We start from the raw sequence: 20,627 nt of genomic DNA, 5'->3' as shown, positions 1-20,627 counted from the left end.
GAATGTATGGTGTGTCAAAAGGTCAAGTTTGATCGACATAAAGCACCTGCATTGCTTCAGCCTTTGCCTATACCAAATGAACCATGGGAAAGCATTGCTATGGATTTCATTATGGATTTGCCAAGGACGCCACAGGGAAATGATGCTATTTGGACCATTATTGACAGGTTTAGCAAGCAGGCACATTTCATTCCCGTGCGCAAGACAATAAAGCCAGATCATATGGCTAGGATGTTTTTGGCACAGATATTCAAACACCATGGCATGCCTAAATCTATTGTGGGGGATAGAGATCCTAGAACCACAAGTTTATTTTGGCGCGCATTGTTTGACAATATGGGTACAAAGCTGAACTTCTCATCAGCTTACCATCCACAGACAGATGGGCAAAGTGAAATAGCAAATTCAGCCGTCCTCGACTTGCTGAAATCTTATGTATCCGACCGCAAATCGGATTGGGAGAAGTATTTGCCACTCGTGGAGTTTGCCTACAACAATACGGTACATACTTCTACGGGCAAGGCACCCTTTGAGATTATCTATGGCAAGGTGGTACTACCACCCATCCTTCGTACAAAGGATGAGATTTTTGCAGCAGATGAGTATGTCAGAGACTTGGATACTGCATTTGCACAGGTACGGACAGCCATAGAGAGGTCTCAAACCAAGAATAAAAAGGCAGCTGATAAGCATAGAAGGGATGTACAATTCAAACAAGGTGATTGGGTCTTGCTGAAATTTGAAAAGGCACGCCTTCGGAAGAGGCCAGGGAAAGAGGGAAAGTACCCTAAGCTTTCCAACAGGTATTATGGACCTTTTCAGATCTTGGAGAAGATCAATGATGTTGCATTTCGGCTTGTACTCCCAGATCATTGGAACATGCATAATGCTTTTCATGTGAGCCTATTGAGGCCTTATGTGGGACCGACACCGTTTGAGCCGGTTTTGGAAGACCCACCCGAGGTGGATGAGCTGGAAGAGATTCTTCAACCTGAACAGATTGTTTTTCACAAGGAACGAAAGCTTGCGGGAGGCAAACTTGTTCGTAGGTACCTTGTGAAGTTCAAGAATTATTCAGCTTTGGATGCGAAATGGATGGATGAGGCCTACTTCGAGGATTACCCAGATCTTTTGAAGGCCTATCTGGAGGCTTTTCAGTTGCGGTCAACTGATTAGAAGCCGGGGGGATGTCACAAATCCCTATATTCTAGGGACATGCGGATGCGTGTCAGGCCTAGAAACATGCGGATGCATGTATGTATTATACCTGGGCATGTGTATGGATCGTATGAGTGGATGCATATGAGTCCAAGGACATGGCAGGACATTTGGGGACTTTCGGGCGGTGCCCGTGTGGATTCCGGCCATGCACACATGGTGTGTTATGATGGCAGGCGGAATATTTTCAAGTACAAGAATGATGATAGGTGGTTCTCCAAGTTTACATGTGCACAATGCATAAATGATGCATGCCATAACTTTATTTTACTTTGTGTGACATTGTCTTGCTGCCTGGACAATGCTTGTTATTTTGGCTTGTGAAGTCCGAGGGACCGGGGACGCCCGGGCACCTTGTGGACGCGTGTGTGCACTCCTGCTTGGGCCTAAAACTGTGGGCTTATGGGTTTTGCAGGTGGTAAGTGCGTCCACACTCAATTTACAGCTTATTTCATTTACTACTAAAGTTTATTGGTTTGCAGGTCCACACTCATTAATAAGTGGCCGGACAACTTATAATGCGTTCGCATTTGGTTGGACCAAAATTAATGAAGTCCGGACAGCTTATGGCCATTTCCCATTTGGTTGGACCTAAACTTATACAAACAGGACAAATGGAGCACTATGGGCTGGACACCTACCTGGACACCTTATGGGGACACTTGTCAGCCTGTATGTGTACCCACCAAGCACCATAGGTGGCACTGGAGAAAGGCGCCTCCTTGAAGAGGCCATTTGGGCTGTTTTATTCATAACTCAACACATTGGAGAGCTGGTTGAAGCTTTTGGAGTTGCTACAGGGCTGGTTGCTTGCTTCCCGGACTCACACAAGCTTGGATATCAATCCCCACACTCTTCTAAAGGGCTGGTTGGTAAATTTCAGACCTGTATTTTCTGGTTATTGCGAGTTTTGGGCTGGTTACAGGTGTCCAAAGTCAACTTGGACAATACAGGACAGCTCTAGGGACCTCCACAGGGCAATAGGACCCTTTACAGGTGGATTTCTCGCGATGGAAAGCTGCTGTTTTGGACTGGTTATTGCATAAAACAGGCCGGACAGCAATGGAATATGTGAGCATGGATGTGTCTCAAGGATTCCTGGTGTAACAGGTGTTTAGGGCAAGCATTGGGAACACTTGCTCGCGGAGAACACGGGTTTCTGGATCAGTTTCTCGCGTGGAAACAGGGCCTAAAGATCCATTTACATCCTGTGCAGGGCGGAGTACCTGTGAGGATTGTGATACTCTTGTGCAGGGCGGATGTACCTGTGAAGAGGCTTGTGCAGGGCGGATGTACCTGTGTGTAGGGCGGATGTACCTACAAATTCTCTTGTTTGAGATGTATTCATACATGATGTATTTGGAAGAATCAAGTGCAGGCTGGTGGTGAATCCCCAGGCACCCATAATCTTGTACTTTGCAGACTCTTTTGGTAATATAACCTAAAGGGGGGGGGGTCAGCCTATCATCGGCCCCTTTATGTGGTGTACTGTCATTTTCAGCTTTGTGGTTGTAATGCTAAAGTGTTAAGTGCTCAGAATCTTGTTCACATTTATACGATTCCAATACACGCGTCCGCCTCCCGTTTCACTTCCCCCTCCGCCTACCCTCGCTTATGCGCCTCCCCTCCACCTGGCTCTCTTGCGCTGAAGCGCCCGCCCCCATCTGCTCGCCGTCGCGCCCCCTCCCCTCTTCAGCGCCCCGTCCCCCCCCTCCGCTGGCCCTCTCTTTCCCCCCTCCACTCCTTTCGCGCTGCTTCCGCCCCTCCCCCTCCCCCCCCCCCCCCCCCCCGGGTTTTTTCTTCGCCACCTTACCCCCCCCCCCTTCTTTCTGGTTTTTTCCGCCCCCTGGGGGTTCTTTCCTTTTCTTTTCCCCTTTCACCTTCCCCCTCCGCCCTTTGTGTGCAGCTCGGTTCTTGCAAGTCTCTCTGCATTCGCTCCGCCTTCGCCATAGCTTCAGACTCTGATGGAGGCTCCTCCCGCCCCACCTCAGAGGGACTCTTCCGCAGCCCCCTCGCCCGCCCCTGAGGATACCCCCATCAGGCTTTCTCTTTCGCCAGAAGAGGAAGCGAGCCTCGCTCCGCAGAGGTGGAACGCCTCCAGGCACATTCCACCATCTGCCGTATAGTTGGCACTCGCCCCAGCAGAGGGGAGATCCGGGATCTTCTCCAGGCCCGCCTTCTTGCAGATGTGGGTAAGATCCTGGACGTTCAGCTACTGGGCCGTGGACACTACCAGATCGAGTTTGAGACAGCCCAGAGCGTGGCCCAGGTCCTAGCCATGAGTCCCCTTGACATGAGGGGCGCTCGGGCATTCTTCAGACCTTGGCAGCATAGATTTGACCCAGCAACGGCCGAGCAGGGAGAGCGCCTTTTCCATGTTACAGTTTGCTTCCCTGGACTCCGCCGCGAGTACCTTCCGCTCCTCTCGAGGCTAGGAGCACTGGTGGGCTCGGTGCTCGAGACTGGCCCCACAGCAGCTTCAGTGGTGGCTAGAGCAGCTGGGCTACCTTCGGTCAGAGTTTTGGTTCCTGACATCTCCTCCCTTCCGAAGGTCATTCAGCTACCTAGGATAGGGGGGGGATGGATAGATCAGAGAGTGGAGTTCTCGCGGCTCCCGAACCAGTGCTTTATTTGCAGACAGGTCGGCCACCTGGCCAAGGCCTACCCTCGCAGGAGACCCCGACCTTCACCACAGCAGCAGGCCCCTGATGGCCCGCCCACAGATGCGGCTCGGCAGGCAGCCTCCGGGACACCTGCTCAGCCCACAGAGACCTCGGAGTGGCAGCCTGGACAGGGGCGCCGTCGAGGGAGACAGCCACAGCAGCACGCCCAGAGACCGTTGCAGCAGCAGCCACAGTCTCAGCATCACTGGGTTCCCGAGAGGAACAGCTTTGCTCCCCTCCAGGAGAAGACCCCAGCGCCGACTGAGGACCAGGAGATGCCAGCACCCCCTCCTTCGCCCCCACCCCCCCTCCCCTGTCCCCCCCTCCCGCCTCGCTCCCACCTTCGCCTCCTCCCGTCCCCGCTCCGGTTTCGGCAGCAGCAGCTCCTTCTCCACCCCCTTCTCCCTCCCCTCCCCCCCCCCCCCCCCCCCCCCCCCGGCTCGCCTCAGCTCCTCGAGAGGCCCTAGCAGTCCCCTGGCGTTCACCTGCAGTCCAGAGAGCTCTGGAGTCGTCTCGACACTAGATAGCGCTCGGAGGCTTTTGATTACTCCTTCACACGGCTTTTTGGAGCAGAGGGCCCCCATGAGCCAGCACCCATCAGAGTTCATGTAGTGATACCTCCGGCCCGCGGGGAGGAGGCACTTGATTCAGCGGTGGCCTTCTCATTCCCTCTCTGTGGCCCACGCGACCGGGAGTGGACTCTAGAGCTCGCTCTTAGCACTTTGAAGACTCAGGCAATTGAGTTTTCTCACCATGTGAGGTGACAAATGTGATAGGCCGACTATGGGAGTTGGCTCATTTTTTCCTTGATCCCGGGAGTGTGGATGCCTCAGGGATTCGACATTTGGTCATTCGCATAGTGGCAGACTTAGCACGCGACCCTGGATATGTATGCATACACGAGGTTGCTCTGTCTGAGCGAGAGGCAGTCGCCATGGGACACAACCACTTGCGCCTGATCCAAGATTCTTGCAGCACACCGGGTGGGCAGATTCGTAGCCGCTCGAATGGGGATTATTCTCCATCCAAGCCGCTTGCGAAGGCCCGCCGTACCGCTGAGACAGCATCCACCTCAGCAGGCCATCCATGAGGATCATCTCATGGAATGTACAGGGCCTTGGCGGAGCACATTATATACGTTATCGTGGTTTCTTGAGGCAGGAGCTTCAGAGATGCCTGGTTGGGGGCAGTATTGATATTTTGATGATGCAGGAGCACCATTTGGGTGAGAGCAGGATCCGGAGATATGGTTCGGTGATGCCTGGTAGATGGGACACCTTTTGGTCTACAGGGTTTGGCCCCTTGGGTGGGCAGGGAGGAGTATGTATGGTCATTGCGGATGTATGGCGGCAGGCCATTGTGGATCGCGGGATCATTGTGCCTGGTAGAGCACAGTATGTCATTCTGAGGACGCATGATGAGCTCTTTGGCGTGCTCAATGTCTATGCACCCAACCATGCTAGTGCCAGAGCAGAGTTCTGGACTCAGGTTACGGATGCATTGCCAAAGGCCGCACATTGGTGTGTCGGGGGAGACTTCAACATGCTTGAGGACCCGGCCGATAGGGTGGGAGGCAATCATGTTACAGTGCGTGCGGAGCTTGCAGCTAGGGAGCGATTTTGCATGACACTGAGGATCACTGATGCATGGCAGCATGAGGCCTTCTCCCGCTCTCAGGACAGTCTTAGTTTCTCTCGGTCGGATCGCCGGCAGGGAGGGACTAATCTATCACGGATTGATTGCTTTTATGTGGGCGACAGGTTAGGGGAGCGAGGGGGCTCCGTTGGCATTCTCGCTGGCACCTCTTTTTCAGACCATGCGCCAGTTATTTTGACACTTGAGGAGAGGACACGGGAGACCAGCTTGCAGTTGAGGATCCCAGAGAGGGTACTTGCAGATCCTAGTCTCACTGAGGACATTGAGAGGATATGGCATGATAGTCAGAGCTCTGACCAGGATGCAGCAGGCCAGTGTGCCCAGGGACTCATCGAGCTCCGCTCTTTTTTGCACGCTGCAGCCTTGACACGGCTAAGAGAGGCTCGCGAGCGGGAGGGTCGGCTGAGACGTAGCCTTGCTTCGCTTCAGTGCCTTCAGGAGCAACAGCCTACATGTGAGTGGGTGGCGTCCCAGCTGAGCCAGGCACGCCAGGAGGTTAGAGAGGCAGAGGAGCAGAGACATGAGTTTTACTATCGCCGCCAGGCCTCTCAGTGGACGCAGCTTGGTGATAGAGTGACTAGGGAGTTTTTTGAGATTACAGGACCCCGCCATGCTCAAGCAGGAGTCCGCCAGCTTGGGAGGCCAGACGGATCGGTAGCTACTGAGCCCGAGGAGATCAAAGCCATTGGCGCATATGGGCATATGCAGCGCGCTCCTTGGCCCGGCTCCAGTGGGACCCTGGCGAGTACGAGTGGCATGATCCTTATGCATCCCTTGAGGTCACAGAGATCACCTTTTTCCAGTATACTGTTCGGTTGGGGCGACGTATTTTGACGGCGAGGAGGATGGTCTCTCCAGCTGCATCGGGGCACTGGCGGCTACAAGGACTCTCACAGGAGTTCCTGGAGGATTTTTGGATCAGGCTCTGGGCTAGTCGACAGGCACGCAGGATCTCGACTTTCCAGTGTGGCTGGTCGCCCACCACAGGGGCTCTGCAGTTGGCACCTGGCTTGTCTACAGCGGTCTTCCGGCGTCCTACGTCCGATGCAGCCACCCTATGGAGACACATAGACATTGCCTATGGGACTGCCCTCAAGCGCAGCAGATTTGGCTGCGGATGCTGCGCATTCTGGCCCCCCTCTCTCCAGAGGGTATGTATACGTGGGGTGCCGCTGCTTGGTCGACTTCGTCAAGGCCTGCTATGGGCTATGAGATGGAGCAGGACAGCCAGGCCATCAGATTCATTAGGGGCCAGCCTCGCCTTGTTCCTTCACCGGATTTCTCGTCCGCCGGCTGGACACAGGAGAGGGATCTACGATGGGAGCTCCTCAGCAGCCTCACCATCTGGTTCACCTAGTGTTTCAGGGCCTTTGAGGGGAAACTGGAGCCACCAGCAGAGACTGTTCGGGGGATTTGGCAAGAGCTGATCCACACCCTGCGAGGACAGTATGACCGCATCCGGGGCGACTCGGATGAGGCGATCTTGCGGCGCTAGGCCTTTCACACCACTTGGCGCAGCGGCCCCTTCTATACCCTACACGCGGGGTCCCCCCGTTGGCACTACAGGCCACCTGTTTGGCTTTTCCCCCCTCCTATTGTATGATATAGCCCCTCAGTTCTTTGTACTGAGACTTGTACTTTTCAGCACCTAGGGAGAGTCTCCCTGGCTGCCTTGCTTTGTTCTCTGCTCTGTTTTCTTATGAGCAGGAGAGGATTTTTTGTAGCCCTACAGGCGTTCTTATATAACTAATGAAAGGATCTTTTCTCGAAAAAAAAAAATATGCGAATTACTCCATTGACGACGGGTACTTACTCTACAAGGGTAGAGTATGTGTACCAACTATTGGTGACTTTCGGGCCCAAATTCTTAAAGAAAGTCATGATAGTCCAAGTGCGAGTCATCCCAGAATTCAGAAGACCTATGCACTAGTAAAAAGACAGTTTTATTGGCCTAGTTTGTTTAAGGACGTCCAGACTTATGTGCTGAAATGCAATAAGTGCCAGGTCAATAAACACGAACGTCTTAAGGTTGGAGAACTACTCCATCCGCTGGAGATTCCTCAAGGGAAATGGGAAAGCATTTCCATGGATTTCATTACCGGTTTACCCAAGACGAATCGAGGGAATGACTCGGTGTGGGTGGTAGTGGACAGGTTAACTAAAATGGCAAAGTTTATCGCCACGAAGAAAACTGTTAAAACGCCAGAGTTGGCAAAACTCTTTATTGAACATCTCTACAAGCTATATGGCCTGCCCGCAGATATAGTGTCGGATAGAGATAGAAAGTTCAACAGTCATTTTTGGAGAGAAGTCTACAAAAAGTTGGATACTACTCTGAGTATGAGTACGGTGGATCTGCAGAAGTCTGATGGTCAAACTGAAAGAGTTAACCAAATTCTAGAGGATACATTGCGTTCTTATGTTAGTAAGAAGCAATCTAATTGGGAAGAGTACTTGCCCTTATTGGAGTTTGCCTATAACAGCTCCAAACACTCAGCGACTAGATTTACACCATTCATGTTAATGTATGGATTCCAGCCGAGATCTCCCATGGCTGTAGGCTTAGAAAAGGAGAAGATTCAATCTGTCAAGGATTTCCTTGAAGATATGAATGATATGCTCAGAGCCGCACGTGAGAGCATTCGTAGCGCTCAGGATCGCGCTAAAACTTATGCGGATAAAGGACGTAGAAAGGTGACCTTTGCAGAAGGTGACTTTGTATTCCTCAAGGTTCCTGCGAGTCAGAAACCATGAAAACGGAAAAGTGTGATAAACTTTCTCCGAGATATTGTGGTTCTTTTAAAATCCTTAAGAAGATTGGGGACGTAGCATATAAACTTGAGTTACCGGAGAGTTCTCAAGTCCATCCTGTCTTCCATGTCAGTAAACTGAAGAAATCAGTTCACGGGTAAGAGAACGCAATTTCTCCAGAGATTTTGGTGGACTTGATAGAGCCACCAAAGATACCACATGAACCTGAAAAGATTCTAGAGTATCGTGACAGATAAACCCGACATAAAGTGTACCAGGAGGTACTTGTTAAATGGACAGACAGGGATGAGGAAGCACCTACTTGGAAACGCCGTAGTGCAATTTCCAAGAGGTTTCCCCAGTTTGTTTTCGAGGACAAAAACTCTTCTTAAGGGGGGAGTAATGTCACGTAGGCTGTAACGCCTGTGACCGACGGCAGACCGGATGGCCAGACGGGGGCTTTAGTGTCAACGCCTCCGCCAGAGCGCCGAGGACGTGACCATCCAGGGTTCAGTGGGAGAGGACACCCATGCGGAGTCATGGACGGCCAGGCTAGTGTGGACGGCAAGCCACACACTATATAGCCTGGGAGATGAGGGGCTATCCTCATTCTTCAACTGTGGCTGGGTGGTGAGCCAGAGGCCGTCCCCTCTTGTGGTAGCGCCCGTAGTGGTGCTACGGTGATCTAACAAGTATCCTCAAGAAATTAAAACAGTCCTTTTATTGGCCAAAAATGAAGCGTGATGTTTATCCACATGTTCAAGCATGTACAATTTGTCAAAAAGTTAAGGTTCCACATACGAAAAGGCCTGGGTTACTTCAACCTTTGCCTATCCCCAACGGACCTTTCATCAACATTTCTACTGACTTTGTAGGGCCACTACCAGCATCCACCAGATCTCATAACACTCAGTGTTTTACCATTGTGGATCGCTTCAGTATGTTCTGCATGCTCATCCCATGCAAGCATACAGCCACAGCTGAGGACGTGGCTTTTTCTCAAGCATTGGTACCCCATTTGTGGTTTGCCTAGCACCATTACATCAAATAGGGATTCCAAGTTCACCTCGCATTTTTGGAGGCAATATTCGAGAACTTTGGGACCAAGTTATAGTTATCTGGTGCATTCCATCCACAAATAGATGGCCAGACAGAAATCTATAACCAGTTGGCCTTTGATGTTCTCAAGTCATACTCTCATGACCAACAGTCCAAATGGGAACATTATCTTCCATTGGTCCAAGCCATGTTGAACGATACTCATTCATCTAGCATCAGACGTACTCCGTATGAGACAACCTTTGGTCACCATTTCTCCTCTTTTGACGAGAATGGTGTCTCCATCTCTTAAGGCTAACAAAACAACAGAAGCATTTTCCAAAATTATTGAATCAGTTAAAGACAGCTTAACCATAGCACAAGAAGCTTAGCAGACAGGCAAATAAGTCTACACGAGATGACCACTTCAAGGAAGGGATTGGGTCTATTTGCGCATCATGAAATAGAGATTGAAACAAGTGGGGCAAACCTTGTCCCAAGCTTTCTTTCCGTAGTCTCCATGAAATTGAAGTTGCCTAACAGTTGAACGATGAATGATGCTTTCCATGTTTCTTGGCTAAAACCATATGTTGGACCACAAGTGTTTGATGTTTTAGAGGAACAACAACCAGACATGGTAGACGAATCAGAGATTGAGCCTGAGCCGATCCTTCTTTATCATTGGAAGCATGGTTCCGGTCGAAGACTCCGTCAGTTCTACACGAAGTTCCGAGATTGAGATACCCACGAAGCCGTTTGGCTAGACAAGGAGTTCGTTCAAGAGTACTCCCAGTTATTTAGAAGCCATGAACATGCCACCAAGCTAAGCAGGAGGGAATGTCACATGCACTCTGCACTATAGTGCATGGTGACAAGATGGCTCATCATCAATGCTCCATTGTACAGCAATAGAACCCTTTAGGATTTGATATTGTCGTACACCATGACCCCATTGTAATCCTCAGTCCAAGATATATCAGGCACGAGCTACGTAGGTCATTCCTCAGCCTTAGAGAGTCAGTCAAGTCCCTTAACCCACTTGGAGAGAATCATTCATGCATAGTGTGTCAGTAGAAACCTTAGGGTTTGCATCAAATCATGGTTGCATATTGTATATCATTCATCCCATATGCACATAGACCACATAGACCATTGCAGAAGGCTTAGAATACCATTCAAATTTATTGCATAATTTTACCATATTTATTAGCATTTATTCTGGCATTTTTACCATATTATTTCAGCATTTATCCATTGTAGCAAGTCGTGTAGCATATTATACTACAGTCAACCAGCTTCACAACCAGCCGACCGGCACTTTTGCTCATATAAATAGCCTTGCTTTTCATCATTTAATCCATCATCATCATTGGGGCCAAGCGATTCAGTCCCACAGTCCTGGGAGCATCATCGTTTAGAGCACACAGGCATTCATCAACAAAACGCATCATCCCCAGCATTCAGCCAAGGAAAGCGCTACAGAACCTTGCGTTTTTCAGCATACAACAGAATTCAACAGTCCTTCACATCATCGTTTTGCTACAGCCACTTCGGTGAAGGTAAAACGCATCAATATTCATTCATTCATAGTGCATATCACAGCTTAGAATAGTCCCAAACAGCCCCTTCTCTCAGCCTCAGATTTGCAGCCTTCCTGCATTCCATTGGAAGAGTGCATAGGCATTGAGATCAGTCATCATTGGTGCTTCTAAAGCCATGTACAATTCAGCACGACTCTTGGTCTTTCAAAGGTCTTGCGTTTGGCTTACCTACAGTCCCAAGTCAGTCATACATTCATTCTCTTCAAAGATAATAAAGCAAATACTCCTAGCAATAGGAGGGGGGGCTTCAATGGGTAATTTGGGACCCCATAAGGTGTACAGATCTATCTCTCTCTCTCATCTCTTAAAGTTTGAAGTGATAAAGTGGATTGCTAAAGACTCGCGAAACTCAAAATAAAGAAGGCGGTGTGAGACTTTGTGTGGCAAGATCCTTCATTACGCATAATTCCGATGCATGTTACATGGCACTTATTAGGTCACTGCTCAGGTGCCCGTCATCATCTGAGAGACATATGCTATATCAGAGGCTAGTGCACTTACCCCATGAACTAGGCATCCACCAATCCTGAGTTCGGGATAACTGTCCTATGAGAAGCTAAAACTGTCAGAATGCGAAGCGGAAGACTAACGCACGTAGGAGACACATCACCATCGAGCTCCACAAACACCCCCAACGGGCACTGCAGCATCCCTCCACCGGGCTCTCATCTCCCAGTGAGCTGCCTCCCAAAACACCGGCCGGAGGAGATGACTATGACAAGGTGCCACCACACCCTACATATGGCACTTCAACTTCCCATGCTTCCACTTATGGGATAATCCAAGGCACGCTCTAGCCATAGATCACAAGCCCGAAATCGCCAACCTTCCAACAAAAACATCGCCCTCGACGGAACCATGTAAACCCACATGTGATACATCCTAGTGTCCCATACCACCAGAACATACCCCATATGCGTATTACAAATCCATCACTCCTTAGCTTGCAAGTCTTCCGAAAGCTTACCAAAGGTTGCTAGCAATCTCTTTTGGCAGACAAACTAAACCTTCTCGGGAGAAAAAATCTATCTGAGAAACCTATTGATTTCCATATCAACAAAATCTCCCTAAATCTAGATCTCTACAAAATACGTGCGTGCGCCAAGATCCCTCGGAACCGTCTCTACGAAGCAAAGAACCTTCACCCAGCATCTGGCAAAGCATAACCGCTTTACGCAAGAACACATAGACCCAATCATAGTTGGCAAATGCCAAGCAACTACGTAACACTCACCTGCTGCTGCCCCTGCCCTCCTGCCCCCCCCGCTCTCTCTCTCCCTCTCTCTCTCCCCGTCACTTCCTCTCTCTCTCTTCCCGCCACAGACCCAGCCCCCCCCCTCTCCGCTCTCTCTCTCTCTCTCTCTCTCCCCGTCACTTCCTCTCTCTCTCTCTCTCTCCCGTCGCCGCTGCAGCAGGGCCTGCCCCGCTCTTCGCTGTTCCGCCTGCGCCCCCTGCTCTCTCTCTCTCTCTCTCCCCGTCACCTGCTCTTCGCTGTTCCGCCTGCGCCCCCTGCTCTCGGCCTGCGCCCCCTGCTCTCTCTCTCTCTCTCTCCCCGTCACCTGCTCTTCGCTGTTCCGCCTGCGCCCCCTGCTCTCGGCCTGCGCCCCCTGCTCTCTCTCTCTCTCTCTCTCCCCGTCACCTGCTGCTGCCCCTGCCCTCCTGCCCCCCCCGCTCTCTCTCTCCCTCTCTCTCTCCCCGTCACTTCCTCTCTCTCTCTTCCCGCCACAGACCCAGCCCCCCCCCTCTCCGCTCTCTCTCTCTCTCTCTCTCTCTCTCCCCGTCACTTCCTCTCTCTCTCTCTCTCTCTCCCGTCGCCGCTGCAGCAGGGCCTGCCCCTCTCGTCGCCGCTGTAGTAGCAGCCCCCTCCTCTGCTCCTCTGCTCGCCCTTACCCTCTCTTGAGTAGGGTTTAAATTCAGTACCCCCCTGAGGGGGAGGGGGGGGGCTCCCTGTGGGCTATTTTCAGCACCCCCGTGATACAACATGGCCCCTAAACTGAAGTCATTTGCAACCATGGCCTCGAACCCACCCCCCCTTCCACCCCTTATCAAACCTCAATCCCCATGGGAGATCTTCATCATGGGAGAACTGAAGAAATTGCAGCAGGAGGTCTCCACCCTCAAAACTGAGCTGACACACAAGGAAACAAAGATTGCCAGTCAAGAAACAAGGATTGCTGGCCTCGAAGCTCAATTGCAGGACATCAAGAACAAGCAGGAGATTCAGGAAGCAGCCCAAGAAGCAACCCAAAAAATACAGGAAACACAACAAGAAAGCACAAAACCTCAGGTAAAATCAGAGAACTTTGTCAGTGAAGTACTGTCAGTCCTGAAAGAAAATGAAAGGGTCAAAAGCCTGGAAACTTTTGTTCGAATTGGGGGCTTGCCAGAAGATTGGTCAGTAGGTACCAACACAGATGAACAGCTAGAGGGATACATCTTGGATGTAGATATCATAAAGGAACGACTCACTAAAGTGGTACCTTTTATAGACCTTGGTGACCCAACTGACATTCAAATTAAAGGGAAACAGGCTAGGGTTCGATACTATGATATGATTGATAAGATCAAGGTAATGAAGCAGACTAAATCATTGCAAGGTACCTCGGTGTGGATTTCTGATGAGTTGACCCCACTACAACTAAAGAATAGAGCGGGGGAACTGGCCAAAGTCAGAGAAGCAAGGAAACAAGGGAAGTGGGCGGTCTATAGAGGAGGAAAAGCTATCATCAAAGATTTTAAAGGTCCACCCTCCTTTTGAAGGACATGAACTTGATACTTATACATATCTAATCACATTAAGCACATGGTGATTTTACCATTGTAACATGTAACTCTCATGAGTCATGAGAGCTTTGAAGTTAGTTTCTTTTTGATCCCACATGCACTTTTCTTTAACCGATACCCCGAAGTGGATTGTAACCAAAGATGTATTCTGATCTGTCCTATAGGTCAGCTTTGGCCTCGACAGGACGTTAATATATCTTTCTTTCTTTCTTTCTTTCTCTCCGATCATCCGCAATCCACAGTCTCATTCTTCTTTCCTTCCTTAAAATTGATTTCTCAAATCAACTGCCACTTCCCCTCAATCAAAAATCCACCACATAGGAATATAGATGTATCCAAATACCCTGCATGTAGCAAATCCTAATGTCCCATACCACTAGGATACACTCCATATACAAGATCCCCTTTAGACATAAGGTTAAGTCGGAGTGATCAATTCCTTCCCAATCCCGTCTTGACACACCCAAACTCCCACCTGAAGGACGCTAACTTTCAAGTAAGCCCACCACATCAATCTACCCCATATGATATTCCTCCCATAACTACCATAAGTGAAGAACATTCGTCTATAGCAATCCTATCCCAAACAAGATCACGAGGCTATCGTAAGTGTAAAACACTCATCCACGAAAATCCTACCTCAAGTAATACTATGACTGTAGCAATTCACTTGCACATAAGGCAATCACACCTACATAAGGCTGGCCAAACTGGTGTGAGCTCCCGACATGATTGGTTACATGTGGAAGGGCTCCATGGAAGGATTGATATCCTGGTGTGAGTTCCTGGCATGACTCGGTACATGTTGAAGGGCTTCATAGAAGGGTGGATACCCTGGTGAGAGTTCCTAGCATGCTGATGAAGTCTCATGGAAGGGTGGACACCCTGGTAAGCATTCTTTATACCTGTGTGGCTGGTGCCCGAGATGGGTTCGGTACAAGATGAATAAGTTGGGAGATGAAATCCAGAATATTATGCATTAAGCATTTGTGTGTGTTTTGACATGCATGAATGACTTGTCTTGACTGCCTCGACAATGCCTGGTATTTCTGCTTGTGATTGTCCATGGGCTCCGGGGATGCCTCGAAACCCTGTTACTGGTGCTTGCCCAACATGCCCTAGATGTGCAGGAGTTTCGGAGTAAGATTACCATTGTTTATGGGAATGCAGGGAAGCACAGGGGTTTGGTCTGCAATTGCACACCTCTTTGGTAGGATTAAGAGGGATCTTATCATTTCTTTTGGTTCTATCATTTGGTTGACACAGTCTGGGCCTAGCTGACATTCGAGGGGACTGACAGGAGCTTGGCCATTATGGTTAGGCAAGGAGTTGCTCGGCAGTGTTGTCTTCAGGATTTGCCACTTTCACACTTTGTCCCTCCGACACAGAGGCTATTGCTAGCATCTCGGCCTGGAATATCAGGAAGGCTAGATGCACTGAGGCCATTGAGAGTATGTCATGACCCTGTGAAAGTGGAACAGCACAAGTGTGGGCATGGTGGTTGGTGAGCAAGATAAATATTAAATGATTCATATTTGGGGTGCCCGGACAAATAGAAATATGGTGGACATCCTCAAGTGTAAAGGGGGACCAAGGACATTAATATTTTTAATGTTGTAACCTTGGGTGGCCCCTAGGCATAAGTGACCCTTAATAAGTTTAATAAACTTGATAAAAGGGGCACTAGGATATTTTTGGGAAAAAAGGGGCAACTCCACTTTGGGAGTTACACGCCTCTCTCATCTCTCTCTCTTGCTTTTGGGAAATCGTGCAAGCTACGTGCGTGGAAGAGAGGAGAAAGTCTGTCGACTGGCTGCATAGTAGTGGACTGCTGGATTTGCTGTGAAGAGAGCAGGCCGTACTGTATACAGGTCGTACAGAGCTTGGCCGTACAGACCACGTGGCTGCAGGCCGTACAGAGCAGACGGCTGCAGGCCTATCGGCGGCGACTGGTTCAGGCGACGCTGGCAGAGTACAGACAACAGGTACAGTTCCGTACTGTTGGTACAAGTGACGGCTTCAGTCTACAGCAGTTTCCAGCCCTGAAACAGTTGTTTGCATCAGTGTCCAGCCTTCTCTGCATCATCCACACATTCAGCAGTCATCTGGTGAAGGTAACACAGCATTCATATGTGTTTTCAGTATTCTAACAGTGTGTAGAACAGTCCACCTTCTTCTTCTTTGAGCCTCAGGTGTGCAGCCCTTCCTCATGCCCTTGGGAAGTGTGCATAGGCTCAAGATCAAGTCATTGAGGTGTTTCTACAGCAGTGTACAGATCAGCCGCTCTCCGATCCTCCGAGATCTTGCGTTCGGCTTATCTACAGTCCAAAGTCATTCTCTCTAAAGTAATAAAGCAAATACTATCTCGTTATCGGGATAGGGGGCCCTTCAGTGGGTAATTCGGGACCCAATCTGGTGTACAGTTCTCATCTATCTCTCTCTCAACTCTTTAAAGTTTGAAGTAATTAAAGTGGATTGCTAAACTCACGAAACTCAGGATACAGAAGACGGTGTGAGCATATTGTGTGACAGGATCTTCCAATACAAAGACTTCCGCTGCATATCACATTGGTATCAGATTCAGATAGTCCACACACACCGTATCCTAGCGTGGGGGCATCCTCGGATGGTTAGATTGCATTCCGGCACGACCACCGACTTCAGCATCATGTCTACAGGAGAGAGTACTCATCAGCCGGAAGACGTCTCCCCCGAAGGAGACCTTGTTCTTCCGCCTACAGCAGACACCATAGCTCTTCTTAGAGCTCAGAACCAGCTACTCATGAAGCGTCTCCAACTCTTGGAGGCAACAGCAACACGTCCTTCTACACCTCCAGCAGCACCCGACTACATCTCCCTCTTCTTTCAGATGGAACAACAAAGGAGAGACGACGAGGCCCGAAGGCGAAGAGAAAAAGAAGAAAGACGGGACTATGAGGAAGCCCAACGCAGGATCGAAGAAGACCCGCGTCAGGCTGAACTCGCCGCTCGGGAACACCAACGTGAGCTTGATCGAGAACGTATGTTACTCGAACACCAACGGGAAAAGGAGGCCATACACTTGAGGTATCAGCAGCTCTCCTCAGTCTCCCCAGTCATAGGTGTCACCAGCCAGCATCCCGCAGCAGCATCAACCACCACCATTCGCAGTCAACCGAATTTCAGCAAGTATGATGGTAAGTGTGATCATTCTTCAGTTAATCAATTTATTCATCAGTTTAATGCTCATTTTCCATTAGCTAAGATCACAAACCCACAAGACAAAGTCCACTTAGCGGCTCCCCATCTCACTGGTGAGGCAGTCACTTGGTGGCAGCATTGGTCTAGTATTCATACTAACCACGCCACAGGTGTCACAGCCTTTGACTGGGACATCTTTGTCCATGACCTGAAGACCAGATTTCTCCCGCCCCAGTACATGACCGGTCTGAAAGACGAGTTCTATGGACTCAGACAGAACGGTTCCCCAGTGCTTCAGTTTTCCGGTAAGGTTATTACTTTAGCACAGCAGTTAGGGCTATCTGAGCAGGCCAAGATGGAGCAATTCATTCGTGGATTGGACTCCAACATTCGGTTCACAGTTCGTAACTTTGAACCAAGTACTTATGACCGGGCTTTGACTCTCACTCAGAATGAAGAAATGAAGCTCAACGGGGGCAAGCCCAAGCAGGCATCTCAGTCCAGTACCAAACCCCAGCAGCAGCAATGAGCTGCACAGACAGGGAAAGGTAACACATCTTCTAAAGATGCTAAGAAGGACAGCAGTAATAGCTCCAGTTCAGGGCGTAAGAAGGATAAAGAACCTAAGAAAACCCCTGATGAAAAGGCTAAAGCAGGCATTACTGGAGGTTATCTTCCTCCAGAGGAGCAAAGGAAGTACCAATCAGAAAATAGATGTTTTTTCTGTCATATTATAGGGCATGGTAAGAAGGATGGCCACAAATGGCAAGCGGCACAAGCTGCCAAAGCTCCTTCTGCCACAGTTACCACAGCCTCCCCAGCTCCTCCAGCCCCGCCTACTACCTCAAATGCAGTTCAACTTTTACCTTCCATGCATCCTATGCCATCCGTGGTATTTGATGCTAAGCAGGAGGGTGAGAGCGATGCTGCTCAGAAGAGCCTTATCCGAGCTTATGGCTCTGCTAAGGGCCGACAGTTTGTAGTCCTTTTCGATATGGGCAGTTCTGAAGACGGCATCTCTCCCCAGTTGGCTAATAAATTGAACTGCACTTTAGTCCCATATCATCTGGATGTGGACGGGTTTACACCTGGTCTTCGCACCCACATTTCCCAGAAGGCACAGCAGTTTGCCTTTGAAGTTCAGAAGGCCTCATTTCAACGAGATTTCATCATCTCCCCTCTATTAGGGTGTGACATGATCTTAGGAATTCAGTGGTTCCGTCAGTATGAGCCTATTCCCAATTGGGAGCAGGACACTTTTACTATTTGTAAAGGTTTTCCTGAGCCTGTCATGATTCGGGGGGATAGAAGCATTCTTGGCATCCCATTGATTTCGCATCTCCAAGCCCGACAAGCTATCCGCAAGGGAGCAGAAGGAGCACTTCTTTATGTTCGTGCTCAAACAGCCCCTCCCTCATTAGTAGCATCCCTTACATCTTCAGTCCCTCAGTTAGCAGACCTCCTATCCAGACACCAGGACATTATGCTTAGGGACGATCTCCCACCCTCTCGCCTTGAGGACCATCACATTGATTTGGTCCCTGGATCAGATCCTCCTAGCAGGTTTCCCTATCGTCTTTCCAAGACTTTAGAGGGCGAGTTGGAAAAGCAGTTATCTGAGCTTCTCCGAGCCGGTTTCATTCGGCCTTCTTCCTCCCCATTTGCTGCACCTATCCTATTTGTCCAAAAGAAGGACAAGTCTGCACGCCTTTGTGTAGACTACAGGGCATTAAACAAACTCACTATCAAGAATAAGTTTCCTATGCAACTTCTACTCATGCTAACTATGACCAAACTCCAAACGGAGTGAGATGAGAAATGAGCTAACATACTACTTCCTTATATATATGCATATGTTGCTGGTCGGCCACTTGCATGTGTTGTCGGCCTACTGTTAGTCCTCTGACATGAAATATATAGCATAAGATGCCGAACACTTCATGTAAAATACTGATAAATGTTGCCGATTGCTAACTGCTTACTGCCGACTGGTTTTGATGAATGTGCATGTGCCAAACGCACCTAATACCGCTGCCAGATGTGTTTCAAGTTCACTGAAGGAACATGAAGAGAAACACACACACACACACACACACACACACACACATATCAAACCATCTGCACCTTGATTATTCGATGAAATTTGACATCATTGTAGTAGCCCCTTCGTGACAGCTCGATGAAATTGCGGCAAGTTTTGGGGGCATGCTTCGTGTAGAGCTGCGGCAAGATGGAAATTTGTATTGATTTCTCTCTCTCTCTCTCTCTCTCTCTCTCTCTCTCTCAGACAAACTAAAAGACACGTACCTCGAAAGTTACGGCCCCCATGGACGTTTCCACAATCACTTGAGAAGCTCCATCTGCCGATGTGGACACCATCGTTCCCGTCGCAATGGAAGAAGTTTCGCTGTATGTTTGTTTATATTCATTAGTATGTATCAATCATATTAATACGATGTATAAATGTCATGTTATAATTAATGTATAAGCTTATTTATAATATTACCATTTATAATTATGATATCAATAAATAGCAATTTACGCACATATATGTGTCTACTTAAATTGGCATCTCTCATAAAATTCATAATTTTATATATACATATATATATATATATATATATGTTTAATATTATAACATAAAATACAATTATATTTATTTACTTATTACACACACATACAATCAGTTTCAATCCAGGTATGTTTCTTGTAGAGAGAAAATCTCCTCTTTATTAAACACAGCTTACTCCCACGTGGCCAAATGAGACGGGGAAAACCCTCTCCACGTGGCCAAACAAGAGGGAGAAAAGGGGCTAGGGAGAAAGAAAGATTTGTGGATTTTTGAAATTTGAAATGAAGGTATAATTATCCACGCTTGGGAAAGTCTTTTTTATTGTATGGCATAGGCTTGGGTTCATGCTTGTTGGGAGAGTATTTTTTGTTGTATGGCTTGGCTGAGCAACGCGTGAGTCACCATGCTCCTAATTTGGATTAATTGGCCCAATTATGCTCAAAGATTAACGACTTTACTCTATTTTTATTATACAAAGAGAAGATAATAATTCCCATCATAAACACTTGCATACAAATGCAAGGGGAAGAGTTTGATGCAATAAACATAGCATGGAATGATGCCATGGCAAAGTTGTACCCATGGGACTAGGTAGAGTGCCACTATTACAATTGAAACCTCCAATTGCATTGCCAAAAACATAAGCTTTATAAAACATCTCAGCACCATTTATTCCCCTTAATCAACCCAATCACTTTCTTTGATTAGTGACAAACCAAGTGCTTATGCCTCACTATAATTATAATCCTAATTTTCTTAAAGAAGCCAGCATCACATGTGGCTACTTTTTATGGATGTGGGATGTTTGGTGCCCAAGACACCGTATATGATGATGTGGGCCAGCACTACTTCAAGGATTGCTATATAGAGGGCTCCATAGACTTCCACACACACATACACACATAAATGAAGAGAAACACACACATGCATTCTCTGAATCTTTTCTCTTATAGGAAGTTAACTCTAGTGCGTCCTTCTCAAACGATACTGTTACAGGCCGATCCATCTCATAAATCCACACCATAAACTAATCCACAACATGTGAAGGATCTTTTGAAGAACCTACATTAATAAACATACTAATGGACCTTGCTAACTCTTTTTCATACATCTAAAATCAATCTCTCTCGCCTAGGATTTATTCACATTATGTATGGCCATGGG

At 48.6% G+C, this 20,627-nt stretch overlaps 2 protein-coding genes across 2 annotated transcripts in view; one reads left to right on the top strand and one right to left on the bottom strand.

The window, feature by feature from the left end:
• LOC147630555 (Cyclophilin-like peptidyl-prolyl cis-trans isomerase family protein) overlaps positions 1–19,359 on the bottom strand; it is a 67,987-nt gene extending 48,628 nt beyond the window's left edge. The window contains exons 1-2 of the mRNA XM_086810011.1: positions 19,199–19,359; positions 19,016–19,111 (exon numbers count right to left, since the gene is read on the bottom strand). Coding sequence (XP_086666137.1) covers positions 19,016–19,111; positions 19,199–19,270 — 168 coding nt within the window. The 5' untranslated portion in view covers positions 19,271–19,359. The remainder of the gene's footprint in view (positions 1–19,015; positions 19,112–19,198) is intronic.
• On the top strand, positions 12,707–13,902 carry LOC147630556 (uncharacterized). Its single transcript, XM_086810463.1, has one exon. The coding sequence runs from the start codon at positions 12,909–12,911 to the stop codon at positions 13,683–13,685; it is 777 nt and encodes a 258-aa protein (XP_086666589.1). The 5' UTR covers positions 12,707–12,908; the 3' UTR covers positions 13,686–13,902.
• Positions 19,360–20,627: the final 1,268 nt, after the last annotated feature.

The sequence above is a fragment of the Cibotium barometz genome, chromosome 16 (assembly GCF_041138505.1).
Source record: "Cibotium barometz isolate CiBa-2024 chromosome 16, ASM4113850v1, whole genome shotgun sequence".
NCBI classification, from domain to species: domain Eukaryota; kingdom Viridiplantae; phylum Streptophyta; class Polypodiopsida; order Cyatheales; family Cibotiaceae; genus Cibotium; species Cibotium barometz.
The sequence above is the reverse complement of the archived record's forward strand: the minus strand, read 5'-3'. Positions and strand labels throughout refer to the sequence as shown.

Excerpts from the sequence above, each read along its gene's own strand:
- LOC147630556 (XM_086810463.1), top strand. The coding sequence starts at position 12,909 with ATGGCCCCTAAACTGAAGTCATTTGCAACCATGGCCTCGAACCCACCC.